The sequence below is a fragment of the Durio zibethinus genome, chromosome 15 (assembly GCF_047325235.1).
Source record: "Durio zibethinus cultivar Kanyao isolate XHJ-2024 chromosome 15, ASM4732523v1, whole genome shotgun sequence".
NCBI classification, from domain to species: domain Eukaryota; kingdom Viridiplantae; phylum Streptophyta; class Magnoliopsida; order Malvales; family Malvaceae; genus Durio; species Durio zibethinus.
Window position 1 is genome coordinate 8,753,115 of NC_143176.1, and position 27,752 is coordinate 8,780,866.

General features: G+C 33.2%; 1 protein-coding gene across 1 annotated transcript; it reads left to right on the top strand.

Annotated features, from left to right (window-relative positions):
* The first annotated feature begins 1,280 nt into the window (after window positions 1-1,280).
* LOC111302368 (putative inactive cadmium/zinc-transporting ATPase HMA3) lies at window positions 1,281-25,940 on the top strand. The gene is made up of 10 exons (XM_022898293.2): window positions 1,281-1,371; window positions 1,648-1,850; window positions 3,336-3,593; window positions 21,915-22,012; window positions 22,739-22,994; window positions 23,066-23,203; window positions 23,348-23,675; window positions 23,928-24,127; window positions 24,241-24,443; window positions 24,615-25,940. Exons 2-10 carry the CDS (start codon window positions 1,664-1,666, stop codon window positions 25,794-25,796), a joined length of 2,850 nt encoding a protein of 949 aa, XP_022754028.1. The 5' UTR covers window positions 1,281-1,371; window positions 1,648-1,663; the 3' UTR covers window positions 25,797-25,940.
* Window positions 25,941-27,752: the final 1,812 nt, after the last annotated feature.

Sequence of the window (27,752 nt, forward strand, 5' to 3'; positions counted from 1 at the left end):
ATTGACAATAGAGGAAAATTGGTTTTTTTTTTTTATAGCTTTTATAGATATTTTCCTAAAATTATTTAATAATCAATATAAAAAATTTATAATTACATATAATTTTTTGAAAAAGAATTGCATCCCTCAATGAAAAGTGTATTTTTTATATAATATTATCATAATTTAAAATTTCACCACTAAACTATTAACGGGAGCACATGATTTTTGTTATATATAACTAGTCTTGACGTGGATTCACATGCGGATACCATTCCAACCCTCAACTGATTCGCCAGTATTTCCTGTCTCATCCACACGAGAGAATGATGAGTGAGATGGTTCCATTATAATTATATTTCCCGCATAAAATATCAAATCAAATGCACTAGTTTGGCCGCAATTCTTTCTTTGATTTCTTAAAATATTCTCTTTTGCTTTTGACTTTTTTTACTTAGACTGCATTTAAATGCAATTAATAAATTTTTCATGCAATTTGATCATTTCTTGAATTCAGTCGCACCAACATTGATATTTTTTTCCCAAAACATCAAAGTTGGTGTTTGAATAACACACCAATGTGGCACGGTAGAGTCATTTTCACCATGCAGTAGCCAAGGTTAGTAACTACACCTTTAAAGGTCCAATGAAATATGTCACTCTCCACCGTAACCGCTTTTTTCATTTTGCCCTTATTTTTTTTATTCTTTTGTTTAACAATTTTTGAATATTTCTTTATTTTAAATAATAAATAAATTTATATAATTATGTAAGAAACAAATAAATAAGTAAATAATAAAATTTTTTTATAAATAAATAAATAAATATATCTATACATATTATTAATTACATAAAATAATTTTATATATTATTTATTACATATATAAATAAACAGTTACAACATTATAAATACATAAATGCAAAAAATATATATATGTAATTATATAAATAAATACATAAATTAATCAATCAATAATTCAATAATTATCATTAAATATATAATTATTTTTAATATAAAAAATATGCGTAAATGCTTTGAATGAATAAAAATTTTATTATATATAAACTTTAAACTAATGTCTTAACCATTTTCTCTTATCATAACACTTTATCTCTCTAACATTGTTAGTTTTTTATTCAAATACATGTCATATCCTTAATTTTAATCTCATTGTTATAATTTTTAATTTCATCATTATAGTAACTAATTTTATAATTATTAATTTTTCAATCTGGTTGTAATTAATCTCATTAGACGATGAATAAGTCGTCTCAATCACAGTTCCACCCCAAGGCACCAACTATCTCTACATAAACCGTCCTAGCAGCATCTCTTTTTGCCCTTGAACCAATTCTAACGCCCCTCTCCTTTCCCCATTTCTTTTCGCAAAGGTGGTGTTTCTAACTCCAGCACAAAAGCACAAACATGTTTCATGTTATCAATTTCTTGTCTTCCTTTATTAGTTTTAGGCCTTCATGAGTTTTCTTTTCTGTTTTCTTTCAATATTTCATTGCTCAATTTCCGCCCCTTTTTGTTTCTATAAAATCCCAGCTTCCAGACAACTGAGAAACTTTAACACCCAATATTTTCAAAGATCTTCATCCTTTTAACCTTGTGCAAAAATCAATTTGAATCAACTTTTTAAGCTGTTTGTTTCTTGTTTGCAGGGTAAAAAGTTTTAAAATGGCTGCAAACAAGAAACTGCAGAAGACCTACTTTGATGTGTTGGGTCTGTGCTGCTCCTCTGAGGTTACTCTGGTCGAAAACATTTTGAAATCTCTCGAAGGCGTCACAGAAGTATCTGTAATTGTTCCTACCAGAACTGTTATTGTTCTGCATGACAATCTACTTGTTTCTCAGCTTCAAATTGGTAACCCCACCAACCCTCCAATATTCATCTTCCTGAATTATTCTTTCATTTTTTTAGTTTATATATTTATTATTAATTTATTGTTTTTAAACAACTTAAGTACTTAACTACTTGAGTTGATAACACAAGTATATCTGATATAGAAAATACAATTTGATCTTTTTTTTTTTTTAAAATTGGTAAGTTGGTGTGAGAACCATACTTATGTTTTAAGATAAGAGATCTAAAAATTAGATCTGATAATTATTTATTTATATCATGTGTGTGTTTGATGTCAAATTTATATGTGTAAAATATAAAAATTATAAATTGATAATTCGTATCAATACTTCAAATATGAAATACCTTTTTTTATTTATGTTAAATTTATATATCATTTTTATCAATTTTATATCATATGTTTATTATATACTATCAATCAACTATGCAATGATATTTCCTTAAAGAGTAAAACAACAAGTAGTCAATTTTTAAGAGTAAATTACTTTTAGTAATTAATTAAATTTTTTGAAAATAATAATTAATTATATTTAAATAAACTCATTAATTTTTGTTTTAAAAAAATATGATTATTTTCAATTTTACTTATTAATAAAATATAATCGTATATTTATTAAACATGATAAAATAACACATGTATTATTACTACATCAAAAATTAACTCTTGAAATTAATCCATAAAGAAATAAGTATGATAGAAATTGTCTGTTAGTGACGTAAATCATAAAATGATTTGCAAAATGGTAGGCATTGGAGCAAATAATTGTTTTTTTTTTTTTTTAAATTTTAAAAACAAACGAATGCTTGAACAAGAGTAAAGCAAAAATTTGGCCCAAAGGTGGATCAAGGTGACGTATAAAAGTTAAATGGTGGAGCAGTAGTTTGCTTCTAACTAATTATTACTTATAAAAATTGCCTCTTTGCCACAACAATAACAATCATTCCCCATATTATTGCTGCTGGAAAATGTTAAATATTTTGGAAAAAAAACTATAACGGAAAAAAAATTATTAAAAGAATCAACTCTTGCAAATACTTATAAAAAAGTTTGATATTTAATTCCATTAGTCATTAATTGAGAAGGGTATTTCAATTTATATAAATATTTTTGATAATTTTTTATAAAGAAAGAAGTTATAGTTTAAAATTAAAAAAAAAATTATAAAGATTAAAATTTAAACTCAAATTTATTGATTATCATATTTTAAAAATAATCAAATAAATTAATTTAATTTAAACTTGAGTTTTTTTTTACAAATTTTTCTTATTAATAAATGTGAATAATATATATAGTATGTTAATGAACACCTTTTTATAAAATGAGAAGAGTGTGTGTTTTCATGATACAATAATAATAATAATAATAATAATAATAATAATTTGTTGAGTGGCCCATTAAACAATTGTTGACAGAGGACCATCAACTGTTTTATGTTTTTGGAATTTGTCCCCAAAATTTTATTTATTTTATATTTTTTTATACAGTTAAGGCTTTAAATCAAGCAAGACTGGAAGCAAATGTTAGAGCACATGGGGAGATTAAGTACCCGAAAAAATGGCCAAGCCCTTTTGCAGTTGCTTGTGGGTTGCTGCTTTTGTTATCATTTTTGAAGTATGTCTACCATCCTTTGCAATGGCTAGCTGTCGGAGCTGTGGTTATTGGCATCTGCCCCGTTCTTTTGAAGGGCTATGCTGCCATTACCAATTTCAGGCTCGATATCAACGTTCTTATGCTTATTGCAGGTAATTTCATTTCATACTTTTATTCTTTGATACATTAAATCGGAATTTTTTTTTCCTTTATTCTAATCCCCATGTCTATTTTTTATCAATCTTACCAAAAAAAAAAATAAAAATATGTGGGACAATGCTTTAATGAAGCTTATTATTTTCTTCTTAAAACTAGACTTGCTTGGTTTTATGTGAATTTAGTGAAATATAAATAATAAATTCTTAATTTCCAAAATCAAAACACTGTGATTTTGTGCCTTTGTTTCTTTATTGTTGTCTTTTCCTAATTTTGCTTTTTGTTTGGGTGGATTTTCTTTTTTTCTCCTTTTTACTCTCATACCTTAGTGACTTCACAGTCACTTTCTTAATGGGGAGTGCAACCCATTAAGAAATTTACTAGATATTTCATTGGTTGAAGGGTTGTAATTAGGCAAGTCCGGAAGTATTTGAATCCAATAATTTCGGATCAAATCATTTTAAATAAAAAAAAAATTTGGACTAATTAAAATTCAGATAATCTTGAATTTCATTAATTCGACTTTCACATTTGAATCATTCAAATTTAGGTTATTAAGGTTTAATTATTTTGAATTTAAATTATTTTATTTAAAATTAAATCAATTAAACTAATTCAAGTTAATTCAAATTTGAATTCTTTTGAATTTGAATTGAATAGATTTCGTATTCAGTTAAATTAGGGTTCCAATTTTTTGAAGTTCCGATGAATTTTATCAACTTTTATGTTCACATATTTGATTATGTTGGGCCTCATAAATCCTATCCTTTTCAGTCTTGTTGAGGTCTTTAATTTGCCAATCAAGATATGCAGAAAAAGATTTATATCTACTAGCATACACAAACAAAAGACAAATAATAAATGTTTAAACCTACTTTTTTTAGAAAAGAACAGTTTTTCTGAGCCATCATATATAGGATGTGCATCTATAATTCTGCATATCATGAAAAACCAGATCTAGTTGGACCAGGTTTTGCATCACCGAAAATACATGCATATATATGTCGAAATTGAATTTTTTGGGATGGTGGTGATGGTTGCTTGCCTCTACATGCGGTTCGGTTGACATGTGGCTTAGGTTTTATTATTTTTTTTCGGTACGATATGTGGCTTAGGCTTTTATCAATTGTTTTTCATGCTGTTATAAGACGGATCTTGGGTCATGTTTGTTGATGAGGTTAGACTTTTTTTTTTTCTTTGGAATATAGGATGAGCATAGTCATGAGGGAAGGGGAGGAAATCTTAGCTCGAATGCAAGACCGTTGTGTTTTCTTAAGACTTTTTTAGTTATTAGATTAAAGAGACGAGGACGGGATTAGACCTTTTTAACATTGCAATTGGAACTGTTTTAATAGTAGTTGTGAATAAGTTCACAAAAAGCAATGTCCATCAAGATTAAGCTGCACTCAGCGATTCTCCTATTGGGAGTCATTCGCTAAGTATCGGATGGGTCTATATAGATTAAAGGTGTAAATAAATTAAATACGAGTGAATTTTATTATATTTTATGATATATTCTTTTAATCAATGAATCTTGAAATATTGTTCATAATCGTTTATTAAGTTTAATATACAAATATAAACAAATAGAAATTGATCTATTCATGAACTATTCTTTGAATGTTCTATTAGTTTATAATTTTAAATATAAATGAATCGAATATAAACGAATTTTATTATATTAATGATCTATTTATTTTGAAATATTGTTTGTAATCGTTTGTTAAATTTTATAAACGAACAGAAATCAAACATATTTACAAATTATTTTTCAAATGATCTATTCATTTACATATAAACCCGGAATTAACTTCAGCCAAATGAAAGAGGACTTTTGCTAGTTACCTTGGACTAAAGGACTAGTCTGTGAAGGTCTACTAGATGGTCAGGCTTTGGTAGCGTCCATTTGTAGCTTTCTATGGACAATAAGAAACCTCAATAAAAATACAGTTTTAGTCCCTTAAGATTTCCCGTTAGAAGTTGATTTTTGATTCGCAACCAACTTTCAGTTTTCTTTTGCCACTTTCTCCTTTGTCGTTTCATAAAATTGTTATCTTACTTTGATAGATGTTACAATATGCGACCTAAATTTACTATGCCAATTTGGATGCCTTTAATGGACTTTGGTTGAGAAGTTCAACTTTACAACTCACTAAGGTTGCTTTGTTTCCGTCTAGTCTATTTAAGCTATCTGATTTATCCAATCTACCAACAACCCAAATGCCAATCCCTTAACTAGAGGTGGCAAACGAGGTGAAGGGGATTGGGTGGATTTGAATAGGATCATTGGGGTTTGTATTTTGGATAGGAAAAACTTAGATGAAATTTTGTAGATGAAATTGTAAAATTTTTTATTAAAAATGATTAAATAAAAATTATAATAAAAAATTAAAATAGCATATTGAAAGATTTTGTTACATAAATCAAGTGTGTAAATTTTGAAAAAAAATTTAATAAAAATTTTGTTATATTTTTTATATAGATATTTTTATTAAAAATTTTGATAAAATTTTTACTGTTGAATAAGTACTTATTAAATTTGACTTATAAACGATATTTTTAATAATTCTTTTTATAAATTATTGATCTTAATATTGAACTCTATCAATATATTGGTTTAAAATTTTTTATTAAAATTTTTATTAAATCATTTTTAAGAAGAAACTTCACAAATTTCACTTAAAGAATTTTATTAAGTTTTACCCTTTGGATTATCTGTTTAAGTCATTTTGAATTTCAATCATATTGAATTTAGGTTATTTTAAGTTCAGACATTCGAATTTAAATTAAAATAAATTTGGTAAATAAAATTTGCATTTTACTAATAAGTTCAGACGATTACAAGTTTTAGTTAGGGAAGTTTCAAGTTTGGATCAATGTAATAGAATGATGCTATTCAATTAACCAGAGATTAATCTGAAGAAGAAAAGAAGATTAAAACAAAAAAAGAGAGATATAAGAGCAAGGAAATTGTGGTTTCTCATTCATGCTGAAAATGTGCATAGATATGATAGTTATAATTCATGAACTACAACCCACGATACAAACAATTGTTATTTTAGTAACTACTATTCCTTTAATTGACTAATCATTGGCTTGACAGCTTGCACCAAATAACACTATTTTCAACTCTTTGATATCATCTTTCTTGCCAATTTCCTTTAGACCCTTACTAGTATCCTTGTCAATTTTAAAGTTCCTTCTAAACCCCACATTATCGTCATTGTTGACCAAGTTGTCATTCTTGTTGACTTTATCATCCTTGTCAACTTCTAACTTTATCACACTATCTTCCCCTTAATAGCATCCTTGTCTTTGAGGATTAAAAAGTGGAAATTGAGATTTAAAGACTGAGACTTCTTATGTAGCATTCTCTAGACCTAGATTAGATCACTCCACCAATAGTTGAGTGACTACTTTATTATTTCCCTTCACCATTCGCTTATCAAACACAACAGTTAGATATACTAGTGGTTGACCATCCTTACCCTTTTCAAGAGGGGTTATACTAGGGACATCTTTAATGTCGACCTTTTTCTTCAAGAGGCTAAAATGAAAAATAAGATGCAGTTTTGAAAATTATGGTAACTATAACTTATAAACTACTTTTTCAATCCTTATAAATACAAGATAAGGATCATAATACCTTGATGAAAGCTTTAAATGTTTTTTTTTTTATGCAAGAAAGGTCTACTTGTAAAGCTATACTTTCAAATACATCGCATCCCTCACTTACGACTCTCTTTCAGTCTTGTTTTTACTAGTATAAAATTTGTTATGCAATGAGCTTCTCCTAACTGGTCAACCAGTAGTTTATTTAAATTTTCTCATTTTTTAAACAAGTCTTCCACAATGGATATTCTTGCTTCATCATTAACATTCCAAGAAAACCCATGAGGTGGATATCTATATACAGATTGGAAGTAACTCATTTTTATGGTAGTATGATAGCTAGTCCTATACCACCACTCAGCTAAAGGTAGCCATTGAATCTAATTTTTTCGGTTAAAAAAGCATATACACCTTAGGTATTGCTCAAGACATTGGTTCAACCTTTCAGACTAACTATTTAACTTTAGGTTATAGGTTATGCTGAACTGTAAAGAAATACATAATAGCTTCATCAATTCCTATCACACAGAACTAGTGAAAAACTTTTCCTTATTTGATATAATAGCCTTTGAAGGTCCATGAAGTTTATGAATTTGACTTAAGTATGCCTTAACCACATCCAATGTAGTGTAAGGATGAGAATGAGGTAAAAAATATGCATATTTGGTAATTTGTCAATGAGAACCATAATACAATTGAATTTTTGAGATTGAGGCAATCCTTCCATAAAGTCCATGGTGATCACTTCCCAAGTCTGTGTAGGAATTAGAATAGACTGTAGTAAGCCAAGAAAAGCAACATGCTCATTTTTATTCTCTTAACACATGTCACACTGTTGCACATAATCTTGCACTTACTTTATCATCTTAGGCCAATAAAAATAGAGTTTGAGTCTATAATAGGTTGCTTGGATTCCTAAATGACATCCCTAAGGTGAATCATGAAATAGTTACAATACTTGAGTTCTCAGCAAACCTTAATTTTCAAGATAAACCCTGACTTTGTACTTAAGTACTTCATTATTGAAAGAGTAGTCAAGATCACTTACAGGATTTATAGTAAAAGCTACGATCTTTTTTCGAGCAGTTGTATCTCTTTTATAACTTTGTTCCACTTCAATTACCCATTTAGGTATAAGAGTGGTTGAATGTAAAACGTGTAACCCTTTTTTTTTCATGTTACTTTGATAGAGCATCTGCCACTATATTTGTTTTACCCTTCCTGTATTAAATAGTGTAATTCAAACCCAATAATTTGGTAAGTCATTTCTTTTGAATAGTGGTAATCAACTTCTACTCTATGAGATATTTCAGGGCCTCATGATCAGTTTTGATAATGAATGATCTACCTTCAAGGTAATGTTTCCATTTAAAAATTACCATCAAAATAGCTAGATACTCATTCCCATAGATAGACAAGTCAGTGTGTCGAGGACCCAAGGCCTTGCTTAAGTAGGCAATATGCCTTCCTTCTTGTGACAAAACTACTCCTATTCCTAAAGAGCAAGCATTTATTTCTAAGTAGAAGGGTTTTGAAAAATTTGGTAGTGCAAGTACTGAGGCATTACTCATTACTTCTTTAAGTTGTTAAAATATTATTGTTGCTACACTTGACCAATGAAATCCATTTTTTTTTCAATATGTCTATCAATGGCTTACTTATCACTCCATATCTCCTAACAAATTTTTTGTAATAGCCAATTAGTCTAAGAAACCATCTTATAAATTTCAAACATTTAAAAAATGGCTAATTCATCATTGCTTCTACCTTGGCAAAATAGTTGTAACCCCTCTGAGATACTCAACCTATTTTTTACCAAAAAAATATTTACTTTTCTTGGCAAACAAGCAATGAAGTCTCAACACCTTAAAGACAAGTTTTAAGTGTAAGACATACTCCTCTATAGTAGTACTGTAAACCAATATACCATAAAAAACTACTAAAACTTTTTTAGATATTTAAAAAACATATTATTCATCAATGATTGGAAAGTGACAAGTGCGTTAGTAAGTCCAAATGGCATTCCCTTGAACTTATAATGTCTATGATGAGTCTTAAAGGTTATTTCAAGGATGTCTTTGGCTTAGGTTCTAATTTGCCAATATCTTTTTCATAAATCAACCTTAAAGAAGTACCTGGCACCCTTCAATTCATCTAATAGGTCTTCTATTATTGGAATTAGAAACTTGTCTTTAACTGTTATTACATTATGTTGCTTGTAGTTAATACATAGCCTCCATGTACCATTTTTTTTCCTTACCAATAAACAAGGTGAAACAAATAAGCTCTTGCTAGTTTGAATAATAGATGAAGACAACATTTCTAAAATTTGTTTTTACATTTTAGTTTTTTGGTGATGAGGAAACCTATATGGCCTTAAATTTACAAGTTGAGACCTTTCATTGAGGGGTATACTATGTTTATATGATCAAGCTAATTGTAGTCCTGTTGTTCCTTAAAGATGCTAGAATAAGTAGTAAGCAATTTTTGTAGCTCAAGAGGAATCTCTTTTTGCATACAATATACATTAATCATATAAAACTCTTTATTTATGTCTAGGTCCTTTCTAGCTATTTTTTGCAATATTTTACTAGTAATAAGCTTAATACTTGGTTGCTTTTTACTTCTTTTCAATGTCACTTGCTGACCCTCTTTTTGAAAAGTCATAGATAGCTCATTAAAATCAAATATCAAAAGACTATACATTTTCATTCAATTAACCCTTAGAATCATGTCACTACCCCTATTGGTAGTACTCTCAAATCATGTGAGAAAACATGTCCCTGTATTAACCGAGTTAATTGCTTACATCTGACATTGCTGTATAATCTTTCTCTATTAACTACTATTATAGCTAAAGGATTAGTTTGCTCTAACTCCACTCCCTATCGAGCCCATGTAGGAGTGACAAAACTATGAGTGCTGCCACATCGATGAGGATATAAAGTGGTTCCCCTTTTAACATTCCTTCAATTCTAAAATTGTTATGCCCAACATTAACTATAAGAGCATTGATGGAAATCTGTAAGTTTTTAGGACTTTCTCATTCTTCAACTCCTTCTGGTTCTCCATCACCATCTTGCAAGTTATCCTCTTCCTTATTGGATTCACCAACAGTAATGGTATTAAGTTATTTTATTCTATATACATGCCCTGGCATAAATTTCTTGCCACACTTAAAACATAAATTTTGTAGCCTTCTTTGCTTAATAAGTTGTTGTCTGTGTCATAACGTATAGATCCGGGGATCTATCGCCAGACATTGACTTTAGGGAGTCGCCACCAATCTTTTTTTTATCCAGGTGTGATTGGCCACCTAAGGAATCTGCCCTTTTAGGGAACACCTAACCTTAAGGGTCCCTAAAAGAATAGGTTCGGGTCTGCTTAACCAGAACAGAGTTCGGGAGTTCGGTTACGTGTGAGGAAGGTTATAGCACCCTCACAACGCCCATCAAAAGATGGTACCAGCTTGAATTTGTGTTATCCAAAAGCCTTAAAATTTTACCAAGTAATTAGTTGTTGGAAATTATTCTCAATTGACTCTAATACTTTTAGCAGAAAATTGAGAAAATTCCCTCACCTCAGGAGTATGCAAGAAAAACTACTGTTTCACTTGCAGGGGCTCCGTCGTCGGATTTATTAAAGAAAAAACAAAATCATCCAATTAATTATTGGAAATTATTCTCAATTGACTCTAATACTTTTAGCAGAAAATTGAGAAAATTCCCTCACCTCAAGAGTATGCAAGAAAAACTACTGTTTCACTTGTAGAGGCTCTGTCGTCGGATTAATTAAAGAAAAAAGAAAAAAAAAATCAAGATCAAAATCAAAGTCAAATAAAAAAAATTCAAAAAAAAAAAAAAAAAAAAAAAAAACTGGAGCGGCTCGGGTTGCGGCTCGGCTCGGCTCGGCTCAAGGAAGAGAAAACAGCTCGGAGAAGCGGCTCGGGAAGAACGGCTCGGCTCGGAAGGGGGCTGGGCACGCGCGGGTCAGAATCGGGTCGACGCTCGGGTCGGGTCGGGTTCGGTAAAACGCGCGGATCCTCTGATTAACTTAAAGCCAAAACGACGTCGTTTTGGGAGGGTATAAAAGGCACCTTCCTCCGTTTTTCGGCAGAACGCTCCTCTCCCCTCTCTCTCTTCCTTCCCTTTTCTCTCCCTTCTCTCTAAAAAACCGAAGAACTCCGGTGGAAGATTCACCGGATTCTGGAAATTTTCGCCGGAATCTGGGTTTTTTCGCCGGAAATTCACCGGTTTCTGGGATTCTTTTCCGGTTTCTGGGATTCTTCACCGGAATCTGGGCAGTTCGCCGGAAACTTCAATGTTGGCCGGAATTTTAGCCGAAAACTTCAAGGTTGGCCGGAAAATTCAACCGGAAACTGGAATTTTCCAGAAACTCCCAGAAAAAAAAATTTCGAAAAATCCCCAAAAAAATTTCTGATAATTTCTGGAACTCTCCTAAACCTTTTCCTAGCCTTCTATACTCTTCCCTACGCCTTTGCTTCTCAAATCAGTAGCTCTAGCTGACTGTTTTCTGTGTGTTCTTGACTGTTCCAGGGGGTCCTTTATATAGGGGTTGATCAGGAGTTTCTGATCAATCCCAACTCCTCCTTGGACGGGGATTCAGTCTTTGAATCCAATTGGACTCTTTAGATTGAATCCCCACTCCCAGTAGGATTCTTCAGCTTCAATCTCAACCTTCCAAAAAACAAAAAAAAAATCAAATAAATATAAAAAATAATAGATAATTAGAACAGATAAATAAAAAGATATTATAGTAAAAAAAATATCTGATAATCAGGAAAAAATCAGAACAGATAATTTAAAAAAAATAATAATAAAATAAGATAAATCCAAAAATATCTTACAAAAATAATAATAATAATAATAATAATAAATATATAACTATATAAATAATATACATATTAATCTAATCTGAATAAAAATAAATAAATGAATAAAGATATACATAATAATAATAATAATAGAATACATAAAATACAAAAGAAAAAAAATATACAGGATTGAAATGGGCCTTACCCATTTGGGCCAGGCCCAATTGATCTGGGCCCGGACCCAATTGGGTGTCTACAGCTGCCCCTCTTTGCACATTTTCTGTGAAACAGAAATTGCGCAAAGACGTAGACACCCAATCAAGACTCAACTCAACATTTTTATTTTTTGATTTTTTTTATTTTTGTTTTTTTATTTTTTTGATTTTTTTCTGATTTTTTTGATTTTTTTTTTTGATTGTTTTTTTTTGTTTTTTTTTGTTTTTTTTTGTTTTTTTTTTTTTTTGCCGAAGCTCCTCTAAACAGAGACTCAACGACTTTTGAAAGTAAATTGCTCCTCTCAACAGAGGTACCACGACTTTGAAAAGTAAATTGCTCCTCTCAACAGAGGCACCACGACTTTGGAAAGTAAATTGCTCCTCTTCAACAGAGGCACCACGACTTTGAAAAGTAAATTGCTCCTCTCAACAGAGGTACCACGACTTTGGAAAAATAAATTGCTCCTCTAAACAGAGGCAACGGAACTTTGGAAATTAAATTGCTCCTCTCAACAGAGGCACCACGACTTTGAAAAGTAAATTGCTCCTCTAAACAGAGGCACCACGACTTTGGAAAGTAAATTGCTCCTCTAAACAGAGGCAACGAACTTTGAAAAGTAAATTGCTCCTCTAAACAGAGGCAACGGAACTTTGAAAAATAAATTGCTCCTCTAAACAGAGGCAACGAACTTTGAAAAAGTAAATTGCTCCTCTAAACAGAGGCACCACGACTTTTGAAAAGTAAATTGCTCCTCTAAACAGAGGTACCACGACTTTGAAAAGTAAATACTCCTAGACGATCATGTCTGAAGGAGTTGAAAGTTGTGTTTGAAGGGATTTTAGGAGATTATGCCCAAAGGTCTTATAAATCAACCCTGATACCAAGAGACATCCTATTTCAAGGATTAGGAACTTACCTGACAAGTTTCTTCTCAAACTTGCAAAGTCTTTTCATATCTGTCTTTTTCATGTGGGATGTTGGAACACCCCTGCTTCTTGAATTTGTACACTGTACTTTCCTGAAAGTAGTGTATGCTATGCAAATGCATATGAATTTCAATGCATGCTATGCAAATGTTGACCAATTAATTCATGTTCAATGTATGGTACTCAAGTTTCTCAAGCTCTTTTTTTATTTCTTGGGTGTCAAGCCCTTTGATTTTTCAGGATCCAATTGCACTGCTCTTCTAAGATTGAACCAGTGTAGCTCTCAATTGTCTTTTCCACTCACATTCTTCCTTGTTCAGTTTCTCAATACTCCGGAATAAGCTTCATCAATCGATCATCCCTTGACCATCATCCATGAATTTCTCAGCACTAGCAAATTTCAAAACAAATTTCATCCACCATCACTGGGTCCTTGTCTCAGCATCAATCATTCCAAAACAAATTCTGTCCACTGATTGTTCCCACCATTCGACCAATTCATCCTTGTACTCATCACTTGGTTGTATCGCTTTTCAAGATTTGCCCCATCATATTCTCTATTTGGTCACATCATACATCCTTCTAAATCATCTCTTTTAGGTTTCTACCATTTCTTCATCATCTTAGATTTCTTTTCAAATGAATGCAAGACTCTTTTAAGCGCATATTCATTCATTCATTATCATTTCAATTCTTGACAAATACCATGCAATCAAGCATTTTCTCAATTCATTCTAGGGGTGAAACAATGAGAGAACGCAAGGTGAATTATGGTAAAGATAATCAATGAAGATCTGTTTTGGTACAAAACAAATGGGAAAGGAAATAAATTGGATGTCATTGAGATGGATGGTATGTCCAAATGATGAATATTCAGACAATTCTCAACATTAATCTAGGATTCTTTTTCAAAAACTCATTCCATTTACAGTTGAAGTCATCTTGAGCTTGTCGAACTTTGCCCCAGTCTTTGAGGGATCTTCAGATGTCTTTGACCTTTCATTCATGTGAGCCATTTGCCCTGGATCTTTTTTTCTACCAAGATCACCCTTTCAGGTTTTCAATTTGAATCTCTTTTTTTCATTTTCTCATTTTTTCCTTTTTTTTTCTATTTTTTTCTTTTTTTTTCATCATCTTCTTTTTTTCTCATTTTTCATCCATTGTTGATATCTTTCATACATCCAACTTTAGAGCAATGTAGCATGATTTCATTGCTTCATCATGAGCATACATTCGCTCAACATATGATCATTCAAGTTGAGTATTCACACTTGATCCAAATGGACTTTTCAAGGTTGTAACGTAGGCCAAGGGGAAGGGTCATAAAAGAAATGGATATAATAGGCTCAAAACATGTATTAAAAAGGTTCAAAACCAAAGGATCATTTGATGCAGCTTGGCATTTTGCCCCCACATCATTTCACTACTTTTTTCTTTCATCACACAAAGGATTCTCATTACTTTGCCCCAAGTCATGTGTGGCATTTGTTTTTTCTTTTTTTTTCATTTTTGAGACCTTTTGTGGTGTTTTTTTTTTTTTTTTTTTCAAAAATTACCCTCCAGTGTAGAGGGTGATCCTTGGTTGGGGTTCTTCAAGAAAAAAAATCATGATTGGCTCAAAGGGGTAGCAATAAATGGTTTTTCTAATGGTAAAAGAAAGGTGGCCATTTTTCATCTCAATTGTGAATACCTTTCTTGAACATCATCTATTGAACAAAGCTCATGAATCTGTATAAAAGATTACACATCTTCAAGACATATCTGTTTCTCCTCCAGTAATAGCTTACTTCTGTTCAAATCATCTTCTCATATTAATGTGGATGAGTTCTCAAAATTAAATCCCAGAATTATTGTTATCATTGTCTAAATATTCATCATCTGAAATTTAAGAATGGGAATGTGAAGTTATGAAGGGTAGCAGGGTATGGAATAATGGTCAAATGAAAGAGAAAAATGTAATGAAATGCATTGACTTGCCTTTATTAAAATGATAACAAGTAAAGTCATATTGCAAAAAAAAATCCAACATTACTTGAAAAGAAATCTTAAAGTGACAAAAAAACTTTCAACCCGCCTTATCTCCATTAAAAATTAGCCCCCTATATGATCAGGTGAAGAAATCCCCATTGACGTCTTGCCCCTCAATTCATTGTGACTCTCCAGATCCTTTCTGTTCTTGACTTTCACTTAGGGTGTTAACATTGAATGTTGTTGCTTTTCCTTGATCAAAACTTACCATTCCATCATTGATCAACCGTTGCACCTTATACTTTAAAGCAGTGCAATTTTCAGTAGAATGGCCAGTAATTCCATAGTGATAGTCGCAGTGGGCTGTAGGATCATACCACTTTGGGTAGGGTGGTTTAAGAGGTTCCACATGGCTGGGGGCAATCAAGTGGCTATTATAAAGCTCTCGATATAACTCTGTATAAGTCATAGGGATTGGATCAAATACAGGTTTTTCTCGAGCAGTCCGTTGTTCTCGCGAGCCACTTGCTGGGTTAGTAGGGCGAACTTGAGTTCTTACAGGAGCTTGAATATTAAGGCGGTAAGTGGATGAATGAGATGGTTGTGAAGTTAACTGGTATGGGTAGGATGAGGCATTATTCACAGCGGGATAGTATGGAGAGTAGCCTTGGGATGGATAGGGTTGATAACCCCTGAATTGTTGTCTATCAAAGCTCACAGCTTGAGCTTCAGCTTCTTTCTTTTCTGATGTCTTCTTGGTTTCTCCTCCTTTCAACTTGCCATTTTTTATGGCACTTTCAATAATTTCTCCAGAGATCACCATGTCAGCAAAATTCTTTGTTGCATTTCCTATCATCTTTTCATAATAGGGAGGTTTCAAAGTGCTAACAAACAGCACTGTGGTCTCTTTTTCTGTCAGTGGAGGTTGCACCTGTGAAGCTATATCTCTCCATCTCTGGGCATATTCTTTAAAAGACTCGTTTGCCTTTTTCTCCAGGTTCTGCAAAGACAAACGATCAGGAGCCAAATCGATAATGTGTCGATATTGACTGATGAAGTCGTGTGCCATATCACTCCAAGAGCGAATACGAGTCTTATCCAACTGAACATACCATCTGGCGGCAGAGCCAGTAAGACTGTCCTGGAAAACATGCATCAGAAGTTTTTCATCATGAGCATGAGCTGCCATCTTCCTGCAATACATGGTGATGTGGGTTTTGGGGCACTTGGTACCGTCATATTTTTCAAATTTTGGTACTTTGAACTTATAGGGAATAACCACATCAGGGACTAGGCAGAGCCCAGCAGCATCTACTGACCCATAAAAGCTAAATCCTTCCACAGCCCGTAGCCTCTGCTCTAACATGCTAATCTTGAAACTTTCCTCAGCCTCTACTCTCATCTTTTCCTTCTCCTTCTCTTCTAGATCAGGAATTGGTTCTGCTGTCTTTTCAGTGAAGACAGGATTTATATAGCTGTTATACTGCCCTGGGTTGAAAGCTGATGGTATTCCAGGATATGGCGGGACCTCTTGAGCAGGCTGGACCTGAGATGGGCCAAAACCTGGAGGGTACAAAGGGTCAGCCACTTCTTGCTGGCTTGTACTTCCTTCAACTTCTTTCCCCTTATTCATGTTATTTAGAGCTTCCAGAATCTTGTTTAGTTCACTTTCAATCTTCTCCTGGGCTTTCTCTAGCTTTTCAAATCTATGAGAATTTTCCTCCTCCATTTGTCTTGCTCTGGATCTTGTGTTGTATGGATGAGCAGGGTTCTCGCTAGATGGAGCTATCCTCGGACCTTGAGTACCATACTCATGATTAGAAATGTTATGCTTTATGTATGATGCTTTGATGCATGAATAAAATGTACATTTTCCTGAATGAAATCTAATATGAAATGGATACAAATGATTGTGTTAAAACATGACCATGCAAGTAATGTAGATGCATAAAATTAGACAAACAACATAGTTAGTTTCATGAATGAAATGAAAGTAATGCTGATGCATAACATTACAAAAAATAATACACAAAGTTAAGCAATCAAAATGATTAGATAAACACCTTTTTTGTGTCCTAATTTCAGGGTATATCTATCATTGGGTAGAAAGGGCTCTATCCTAGGTGTAAGCACTCTTAAGGTTCACTACATGCGGTTTTAAAGTCAGAGTCTAAAGGCCCTCAAATTGTTCCTTACATCCTTGTCCATCACAGACTAGTAAGGCACCCTAATTCTCACCCATTACAGGCTACGAGCGGAAAAGGTTCAATTTGAGTGGGAGTATTTCGCTAGCCACTGCGGAGGTATTAGACCTCACGAAAGCAATAGGTACTTTACTCCCTCCTAGAGGGACGGAGCTCGGGTATAGAGCTCATGTTATGCACATGCATATGAATGACATAATTAACAAGGTAAATAAACATGACTAAAAAAAAAAAAAAAAAAAAAAAAAAATACACATATATACAACAAGGTTCAATTTTATTAGGCTTTTGGATAACACAAATTATTTGCTGGCCTGACTCTCAAAATCCCCAGCGGAGTCGCCAAGCTGTCATAACGTATAGATCCGGGGATCTATCGCCAGACATTGACTTTAGGGAGTCGCCACCAATCTTTTTTTTATCCAGGTGTGATTGGCCACCTAAGGAATCTGCCCTTTTAGGGAACACCTAACCTTAAGGGTCCCTAAAAGAATAGGTTCGGGTCTGCTTAACCAGAACAGAGTTCGGGAGTTCGGTTACGTGTGAGGAAGGTTATAGCACCCTCACAACGCCCATCAAAAGATGGTACCAGCTTGAATTTGTGTTATCCAAAAGCCTTAAAATTTTACCAAGTAATTAGTTGTTGGAAATTATTCTCAATTGACTCTAATACTTTTAGCAGAAAATTGAGAAAATTCCCTCACCTCAGGAGTATGCAAGAAAAACTACTGTTTCACTTGCAGGGGCTCCGTCGTCGGATTTATTAAAGAAAAAACAAAATCATCCAATTAATTATTGGAAATTATTCTCAATTGACTCTAATACTTTTAGCAGAAAATTGAGAAAATTCCCTCACCTCAAGAGTATGCAAGAAAAACTACTGTTTCACTTGTAGAGGCTCTGTCGTCGGATTAATTAAAGAAAAAAGAAAAAAAAATCAAGATCAAAATCAAAGTCAAATAAAAAAAATTCAAAAAAAAAAAAAAAAAAAAAAAAAACTGGAGCGGCTCGGGTTGCGGCTCGGCTCGGCTCGGCTCAAGGAAGAGAAAACAGCTCGGAGAAGCGGCTCGGGAAGAACGGCTCGGCTCGGAAGGGGGCTGGGCACGCGCGGGTCAGAATCGGGTCGACGCTCGGGTCGGGTCGGGTTCGGTAAAACGCGCGGATCCTCTGATTAACTTAAAGCCAAAACGACGTCGTTTTGGGAGGGTATAAAAGGCACCTTCCTCCGTTTTTCGGCAGAACGCTCCTCTCCCCTCTCTCTCTTCCTTCCCTTTTCTCTCCCTTCTCTCTAAAAAAACCGAAGAACTCCGGTGGAAGATTCACCGGATTCTGGAAATTTTCGCCGGAATCTGGGTTTTTTCGCCGGAAATTCACCGGTTTCTGGGATTCTTTTCCGGTTTCTGGGATTCTTCACCGGAATCTGGGCAGTTCGCCGGAAACTTCAATGTTGGCCGGAATTTTAGCCGAAAACTTCAAGGTTGGCCGGAAAATTCAACCGGAAACTGGAATTTTCCAGAAACTCCCAGAAAAAAAAATTTCGAAAAATCCCCAAAAAAATTTCTGATAATTTCTGGAACTCTCCTAAACCTTTTCCTAGCCTTCTATACTCTTCCCTACGCCTTTGCTTCTCAAATCAGTAGCTCTAGCTGACTGTTTTCTGTGTGTTCTTGACTGTTCCAGGGGGTCCTTTATATAGGGGTTGATCAGGAGTTTCTGATCAATCCCAACTCCTCCTTGGACGGGGATTCAGTCTTTGAATCCAATTGGACTCTTTAGATTGAATCCCCACTCCCAGTAGGATTCTTCAGCTTCAATCTCAACCTTCCAAAAAACAAAAAAAAAATCAAATAAATATAAAAAATAATAGATAATTAGAACAGATAAATAAAAAGATATTATAGTAAAAAAAATATCTGATAATCAGGAAAAAATCAGAACAGATAATTTAAAAAAAATAATAATAAAATAAGATAAATCCAAAAATATCTTACAAAAATAATAATAATAATAATAATAATAAATATATAACTATATAAATAATATACATATTAATCTAATCTGAATAAAAATAAATAAATGAATAAAGATATACATAATAATAATAATAATAGAATACATAAAATACAAAAGAAAAAAAATATACAGGATTGAAATGGGCCTTACCCATTTGGGCCAGGCCCAATTGATCTGGGCCCGGACCCAATTGGGTGTCTACAGTCTGTTTGGCATGTAATTGGCTAGAGGGTTTGGTTTTGGTTGAGTATGAATAAGCTTAGGATAAGGGCCAATATTAAAGGTAAGCATAAATTTGGTGGTTTATTTGTGTCTTTTGTTTTGAAATTCAAGTGATAGTTCATATAGTTTGGCTTGTCTATAGGCAGTAGTAAGGATTCTAGGTTCATTAGCCTTCACTTTTGGCTTGATATCATCCTTGAGTCCACTTATAAAGTTAACAAAGTACCCTTCAGTCAAGTATAGGTTATATTACAACATATAAGGTCTTAACTCTTCAAATCTTTCTTGATATTTATCTACAGTAGTCTTTTGGGTCAGCTTGTTAAATTCATCTTTTATGTCAAAACAGGTTTTGTCACAAAACCTTTCGCTCAAGTCATTAGTAAACTTTGACCATGTCACTTTTTTTTTTTTTTTTTTTGCATAAGATATCCATCAAACCACACTTTAGCCTTTCTTGCTAAATACATAACAGCAATCTCTAATTTCTAGTGATCAGAGATTAAAAATATGGCAAAATATTTTTTGTACTTATTAAGCCAACCCCTAGGGTTACTTCCATCATAGATCAATAACTCAATCTTAATGTATTTATAATAGTTGAAGTATTATTACCAGTAATGAAATCAGCATTTTTAGACTGTTAAGTATTAAATTAAAAGGTACTATCATTGATTTCATGTTGTTTACTTGCTAACTGTCTTACTCCACTAGGTTTATAAGCATATTTTCTATGATTATCTATTACTATAATTTCAACAAATGCCTTACCTTCTTTTTAAACTAAGAAATAGGAGCTGGTTGGCTATCGGTCATCCCTTCTAATTCGGGTTGAGTTTCAATTACTTTTCTTGGATCAATAATTCAAGCACTTGAGCTTATACGTTCCTGATTCTCAGCAAACTAGGACTCAATAAGCTTTTTTGTTCTTCACACCACCTTGGAACTGTTAAGTCTACAGTTGTTAGAGCCTTAAGCTACCCTTGCATCACTTGGAACTACTTGTAGAGCATCCAGTTTTGCTCCATCACCCATGGTTTACTGTTTCTTAGGTTTTCCCAAATTGAAGGTAGATCTAATAGGCTCTAATAACAATTTTGTAATAGAATGATGCTATTGAATCAACCAGAAAATAATGTAAAAAAGAGAAGAAAAAAATAGGTAAAAGAGAAAAGATTAAGATAGAAAAGAAAGAGATACGAAAGCAATGAAATTGTGATTTCTCATTCATGTTGAAAGTGCGCATATACATGACAATTATAATTCATGAATTATGACCCACAATACAAAAGGTTGTTATTTTAGTAACTACTATTCTTGTTACTGACTAATTTGACAACCAGCATCAGATAATGCAATTCCTAACTCTTTGCATCATTTTACTGATAGTTTCCTTTAACCTCTTACTACCCTTTACTAGTATCCTTGTCAATATTAAAGTTTCTTCTCAACCCCACATTGTCATCCTTGTTGACTACATTTTCATCAGCTTCTAACTTTATCACAATCATTTTGGAACTGATGATTTTAAATTGGAATATCTGATTTTTGATCAATTTATGGATTTTCATGTTTAAAATCATTTTATCATCTCCAATCTCAATCCAAAAGAAAAGAATGCTGAAACTTTTGTGTGTTTACAAAAATCTGGAAAGAGTTGAGGTAATCTATACAATCTTTAGAAAAAAAAAATCTTGTTGTTTGGTTGATAAAAGAAAAAAACTATAAAATAGTTTTGGATTGAGGGGAAGGGGAAAAAGTAAAACAGTGGAAGGTGAGGAAGGATATTTCGCGGAGAGGAAATCATATTAGAGACGAAAAACTTAATCATTCTACTAGATTTCATAAAATAAAAAATTTGCCATTCCTTCAAATTGTAGGACATTGGGAGATAATTTTCTTGTTGTTTTAATTGAAGAAAATTACACCCCTTACGCTCAATTAGATGCCAGTTGGTGTTTCTAAGAGTATAATGATCATAAATGATATGCTTTCGTACATTGTTATAAATTTATTTACTTATTGGGTAAGAAAAGAATGTTGACATATAAAAAAAAATTATGAATGTTGAGTGTTATCTGGAGCATAGGTTTCGTTATTTGTAGGGAAATTTCCAATTATTTGATTCATTACTTGAATTTGAGTCATATTGGTCAACTAGGATTTGGATACTTAACATTCAGTATGAAAATTTTTAGATAAAAACATGTGTGTGGGTAAACCTCAATTGAATGAAGCTCAATTTCTCTAGATAGTATGGCTGCTGCTGTAGACTATTGTTCATTCATTTGTCTTAGACAATACCTGTTTTTTCTTTTACAGTGATAGGGAGTGTTGCAATGAAAGACTACATTGAAGCTGGCACTATTGTCTTCTTCTTCACCTCTGCGGAATGGCTTGAGTCAAGAGCAAGCCATAAGGTAAATTCCCTCTCTCACAGCACTCAAAATGTACTAAATCCTAGTAATTTTGAACCTTTTAATTGTTAATAAAATGTCTAGGAGAAAAATATGCAAACAACTCTGGTCTAACACAAAAATTTTACACGTTTTGAATTGGTTTTTAAGTTGAAATTTTACGTCAGCCTTTTTTAGGGGGTCTACAGCCGTTATATGGCATAGGGGTTACATTCTGTATGAAACTTAATAGTATAACACTTCTACAAATAGCCCGTAATGCTGCATCTCTTCTGAGATCAGGATCTTTTATAACACTTATGCTTATTGCATTCCTTGGTCTACTACTGCTTGAATAGTATTTCCTGCTGCGATTCGACCTGCAAAAGGAGTCCTTTTTCTTGTACCACAAGTAGTGGCAGAGGGATAAGAAATTGCTCGACCCAATGCATATGTAACAGTGACAATGGTATTGTTGAAACTAGCTTGAATATGAATAACTCCTTTTGGTATTCCACGTGCACTTTTTTGGTTACCACTGCGCCCGTTCGGCCGTTCCTACCTGAACGTACTTTTGGCATAGGTTTCACCATTTTTATCACTTCACAAAGATAAGTCAGAGATATATGGACATATCTATTTCATGATTGTTTGCTTAGCTAGCTTGAAAAAACTTGATGGACTTGAAACATCTAATTAATGATTTCGTTTATATATGAAATGTTCAAACTTTTAAGCATGTTGTCTCAGGCTACTGCTGTTATGTCATCATTGATGGGTATAACTCCCCAAAAAGCAGTCATAGCTGATACTGGAGAAGAAGTGGATGCCGATGAAGTCAAATTGAACACTGTTCTTGCAGTTAGAGCTGGTGAAGTTATCCCCATTGATGGAATCGTTGTAGATGGGGAATGTGAAGTGGATGAGAAAAGCCTGACTGGTGAATCACTTCCAGTCACCAAAGAAAAGGATTCAACCGTTTGGGCTGGCACCATCAATCTAAATGGTAGCAACTCAGTTTCTTCTTCCTTTTGAATTCATACAGTTTTTGTGCTGACAGGCTTGTTCTCCTTCTAGGTTACATTAGTGTTAAAACTACTGCTGTAGCTGAAGATTGTGTAGTGTCTAAAATGGCAAAGCTGGTGGAGGAAGCTCAAAACAGCAAATCTGGAACCCAAAGATTCATAGACAAATGTGCCCAGTTCTACACCCCAGGTTAATTAATTTTGATCTAGATTTACGAGATTTCCTTTACCATCTTTGTACTTACAGTCTTTCGTTGCAAAGCAGCTTTTGCTTTTCTTGGATAAGTGTTAAAAGAATAATACTGAACTTATTTTTATCGGTAATTATTTGCAGTAATTATAGTTGTATCAGCTGCCATTGCTGTGATTCCAGCTGCATTTAGAGCACATAACCTTCACCACTGGTTTCACTTAGCATTGGTTGTCTTGGTGAGTGCATGTCCATGTGCACTTATCCTTTCTACGCCTGTTGCAAGTTTTTGTGCACTTACAAAAGCAGCAACATCAGGACTTCTAGTTAAGGGGGGTGACTATCTTGAAATTCTTTCCAAAATTAAGCTCACAGCATTTGATAAAACTGGTACACTTACCCGGGGTGAATTTGTTGTGACCGATTTTCGATCTCTCTCCGAAGATACAAACTTGAACACATTGATTTACTGGTATGATCTTGATACTTTCCCCTTCTCTTTATTATGAAAGTATCCAACTATTGTATTTATTTATTCCATCTTTTTTAAAATTATTCAAGTCACTTTGAATTTATAAAAGAGGCTCATTTATGTAGTGATAGAAGACATCGTGGTTCAATTAAATTTTCAATCACACCCAAATGATTCACTCTAACAACATTGGTGAGTTTCCAAAATTTTGCAGTTCAATAGATGTTAATATTAGTTACAATATTTTTAAAGGGTTTCAAGCATTGAGAGTAAGTCAAGTCATCCAATGGCAGCTGCACTTGTAGAATATGGAAGATCACATTTAATCGAACCAAGACCTGAAACTGTGGAGGATTTTCAAAATTTCCCCGGAGAAGGTATTTATGGGAGAATTGATGGCAGACATATTTACATTGGAAGCAGAAAAATTTCAGTGAGAGCCCATGGAACAGGTCAAAACTTTTGCCTCCTATAGCTTCAACTTCTTTAATGGACACCCCAGTGGTCAAGACTGTTAAGCGTTCTGCTTTCATGTTCTAATACTAGTATTTTTTTGGATAAATAGTTCCATATCTAGAAGACAATATGATGGAAGGGAAGACCATTGGATATGTATTTTCTGGAGCAACCGCTGCTGGGATCTTCAGTCTCTCAGATACTTGTCGAACTGGCGTAGCTGAGGCTGTCAATGAGCTAAAGTCAATGGGGATAAAAGCTGCTATGCTTACAGGAGACAATCAAGCGGCAGCCATACACGTACATGAACAGGTGCACTTCAAATCTAGAACTCATGATGTTGCAAATCTTTAACTTTTTGCCTTCATTTGTTAGGAGATGGCGGCTAAAAATAGTTTTGACATAATCCAAATAGTAATGATCACATGAGGAACTAGTTTCAAATCCTGAGTTGATAAGAAATATCAATTATATTACTTGCAGCTGGGGAATCTTCTAGATGTAGTCCATGCAGAACTTCTTCCTGAAGACAAGGCAAGAATAATCAAAGAGTTTAAGAAAGAAGGTCCAACGGCAATGATTGGAGATGGCGTCAATGATGCACCTGCACTTGCCACAGCTGATATTGGTATCTCAATGGGTATTTCTGGTTCAGCACTTGCAACTGAGACAGGGCATGTGATTCTCATGTCAAATGATATTAGAAAGATACCAAAAGCTATCCAACTCGCGAGAAAGGCTCATAGGAAAGTAATTGAAAATGTCATTTTGTCAATCAGTACTAAGGTCGCTATTCTTGCTTTGGCCTTCGCTGGTCATCCACTTGTGTGGGCGGCAGTTCTTGCTGATGTTGGCACATGCTTGTTGGTAATCTGTAATAGCATGCTGCTTTTGCAAGGAACACACAAACATGGAGGAAAGTGTGGCAAATCATCAGCTGCATCTCATACAGATAAACAAGGATGCAAAACCAGTCATAACCATCAACATGCAAGTACAGACAAAAAGGTCCAAAGGGCATGTGAGCCCCAACAATGTTTGTCCAGGACGTGTGCCTCAAAATGTCAATCTGGCCCTTTCAATCCAGACTCAGGAAGGACACACGATGTCTCTGTTAATCATGAAGCAAAGCACTGCGACCAGGGAAGCTGTAACCTGGTCAATCAGAAGATTGACACCGACAATTTGCCCGGCATGTTTTGTTCAGGCCATCGTAGGTTAGGCTTGGGCACAGAACCTAAAGATCTCCATGGGGCAAACCACTGCCACCAGGGGCATTCACGTCATTCATCTAGTCCAGATGAAGAAGACCAAATAGAGACAAAAAATGACCGTTGTCTTTCCATTCATTGTGATGAGAACCATGTCAAGAACCATACTAACCTTAAAGCTTTAGGAAACTTGGTAGAGCATAATTTTTTGGAGAGCCTAAATCCAAAGGCTCATCCTAGTTCACACAAGTGCTGTAAAGACTATAGTGAGCCACCTCACACTGCCATAGACATTCCAATGAATTTTGACCAAGAGGCTATGCCTAGTTGTACGAGTCTGGGGAAGAGAGAACTTGGTGGTTGTTGTAAGAGCTATGTGAAAGAATGTTGTGGTAAACATGGACATTTTAAACCTGCCTTTGGAGGAGGTTTAACAGAAATGGTTACTGAATAGAAATTTTCAACTTTCATAGAAACTGTGATCTTCAGATGTTTGGGGTTCTAGAATAAAGGATTGAGGAAATTGTGACTCAGTGTATGAATCAAATTAAGAATTGTTGAAAGAAATGAAATTATCACTGGTATTTATAAGTAAGAATGTTTTTTGTGTTTGAATGTGTTAAAATTATCACTGGTATTTTATGAGTTAAGAATGTTTTTTGTGTTTGAATGTGTTAACTGTTCCATTGATCATTATGTGAGATCGCCTTGTCTCACTTATAAATTTAAGTTCTACGATATTACAGCAGAAAATCAGTTAGCCCTGTCCTCAGCTTCTGTCGAATATGTAGAAAGAACTTCTAGAAGCGGCCTGTAGAGTGAACGTACAAGATAAAAGCTCAGTAACCCCTTGCTGCTTAATAAAAAAAATAATGTTAAGTAGTGGTAGAAGATCTATCACCAGGCAGATCAGTGTAACTGACTATGTTTCTTCAAAAACAAATCACAGCGCCAGAAAGTGTTTAAAACTAGCCCAATGAATGAGATTTGGAGCATGCCTATGACATGAGAAATGACTAGTCCAGTGAATGGTGATGGATAGATATTTTAATGATTCAACTAGCTTCCTCTATGCAGTAGCAATAGCTAAAGCAAAACCATCTTTAAGCTGCAGTTTCCTGCTTGTTGCCATCGGATTGATGGCATTGCTTATATCAAATTTCTCCATAACATCTCGGATGTATTTATGTTGGGACACAAACATTCTTTGTTTAGTATAGTTAAGTTCCACGCCTACGAAAAAATTGTAAGAACGAATATTCTTTCAAAGAAAATCTCTAACGAACTGCTGTAGAAAATCATGTGTTGCTGAACTTTTGTTTCTTGTAACGAAAAAATCAACCGCATAGGCTACGAAATATATTAGAATAGAGTCTTTTGTAAATGTAAATGGGAAGAATTTTTCGTCGTATAAAACATTAAAAAAATATATTAGGCAATGAATGTTAAAAGTTACCGTAAATATATTAGGATTTCCGTAAGAATTTCATTAGGTATTTGTAATGACAAATGCCGTTGTTTAAAACATTAAAAAATCAATTTATAATCAACAATTATTATTTTTTAAGCAACTTTTATTTTATTTAGTTCTAACTACAAAAACACATTTTTTTTTTCAGTTATTAATAGTGCTTGTACATTTTTTTTACAAATCTAATTATACTCCTATTACATATTTTCTCAATAGTTTTTTATTTTATCTCTAATATCATTAGTTTTCTATTATAATTATTTTTTATGTTATGAATTTTTAATATTCAAAATTTCTTTTTAGAAATATATATCCAAATAATTTAATTATTGTCATAATGTATAGATCCGTAGATTTACCGCTAGATATAAATTAAAAGAATCATCACCAATATTTTTTGTTAAGGTGCGATTGACCACCTGATAGAATCTGTCCTATTTAAATAAGAGTCCTAAGATTTGCTTAGATATCTTTGAATAGTAGATTTTGATCTAAGAAACCAGAGTTTAAGTTCGAAAATAGAGTTACGTGTAAGGAAGGTTATAGCACCCTCACAATGTCCATCCCAAAAATGATACCAGTTTAATTTCAAATTATCCAAGCCTTAAAAATATTTATGTTTCACCAAAATATTTACTATTGAAAATTAATCTTAAAATTATCCTAATAGTTTGGCAGCAATTTAAGATAATTATCTCACCTCAGAAGTATTCATAAATACTAGTATCATACTCTTAAAAAGCTTCGTCATTGTCGGATTTATTAAAGTTTTTTATTCTAAAAAAATAGTAAAGCCTTTCAATAGTTTAATAGGACTTAATTTGAAGTAATTCTTTAATAATTTAGAAGATAAAAATTTTATTTATTATTATTATTTATTTTTTAAAAAAATAATTTATAAAATTTTTTAATAGTTTAGTAGATTCCATAAACCTATTT

What these genes read in the sequence shown, in the direction of transcription:
- LOC111302368 (XM_022898293.2), top strand. Translation starts at nt 1,664, where the DNA reads ATGGCTGCAAACAAGAAACTGCAGAAGACCTACTTTGATGTGTTGGGT. An exon ending in TGTTTCTCAGCTTCAAATTG is followed by an intron (nt 1,851 to 3,335) that starts GTAACCCCACCA and finishes TTTTTTATACAG; the next exon opens with TTAAGGCTTTAAATCAAGCA. An exon ending in AGTGAGAGCCCATGGAACAG is followed by an intron (nt 24,128 to 24,240) that starts GTCAAAACTTTT and finishes TTGGATAAATAG; the next exon opens with TTCCATATCTAGAAGACAAT.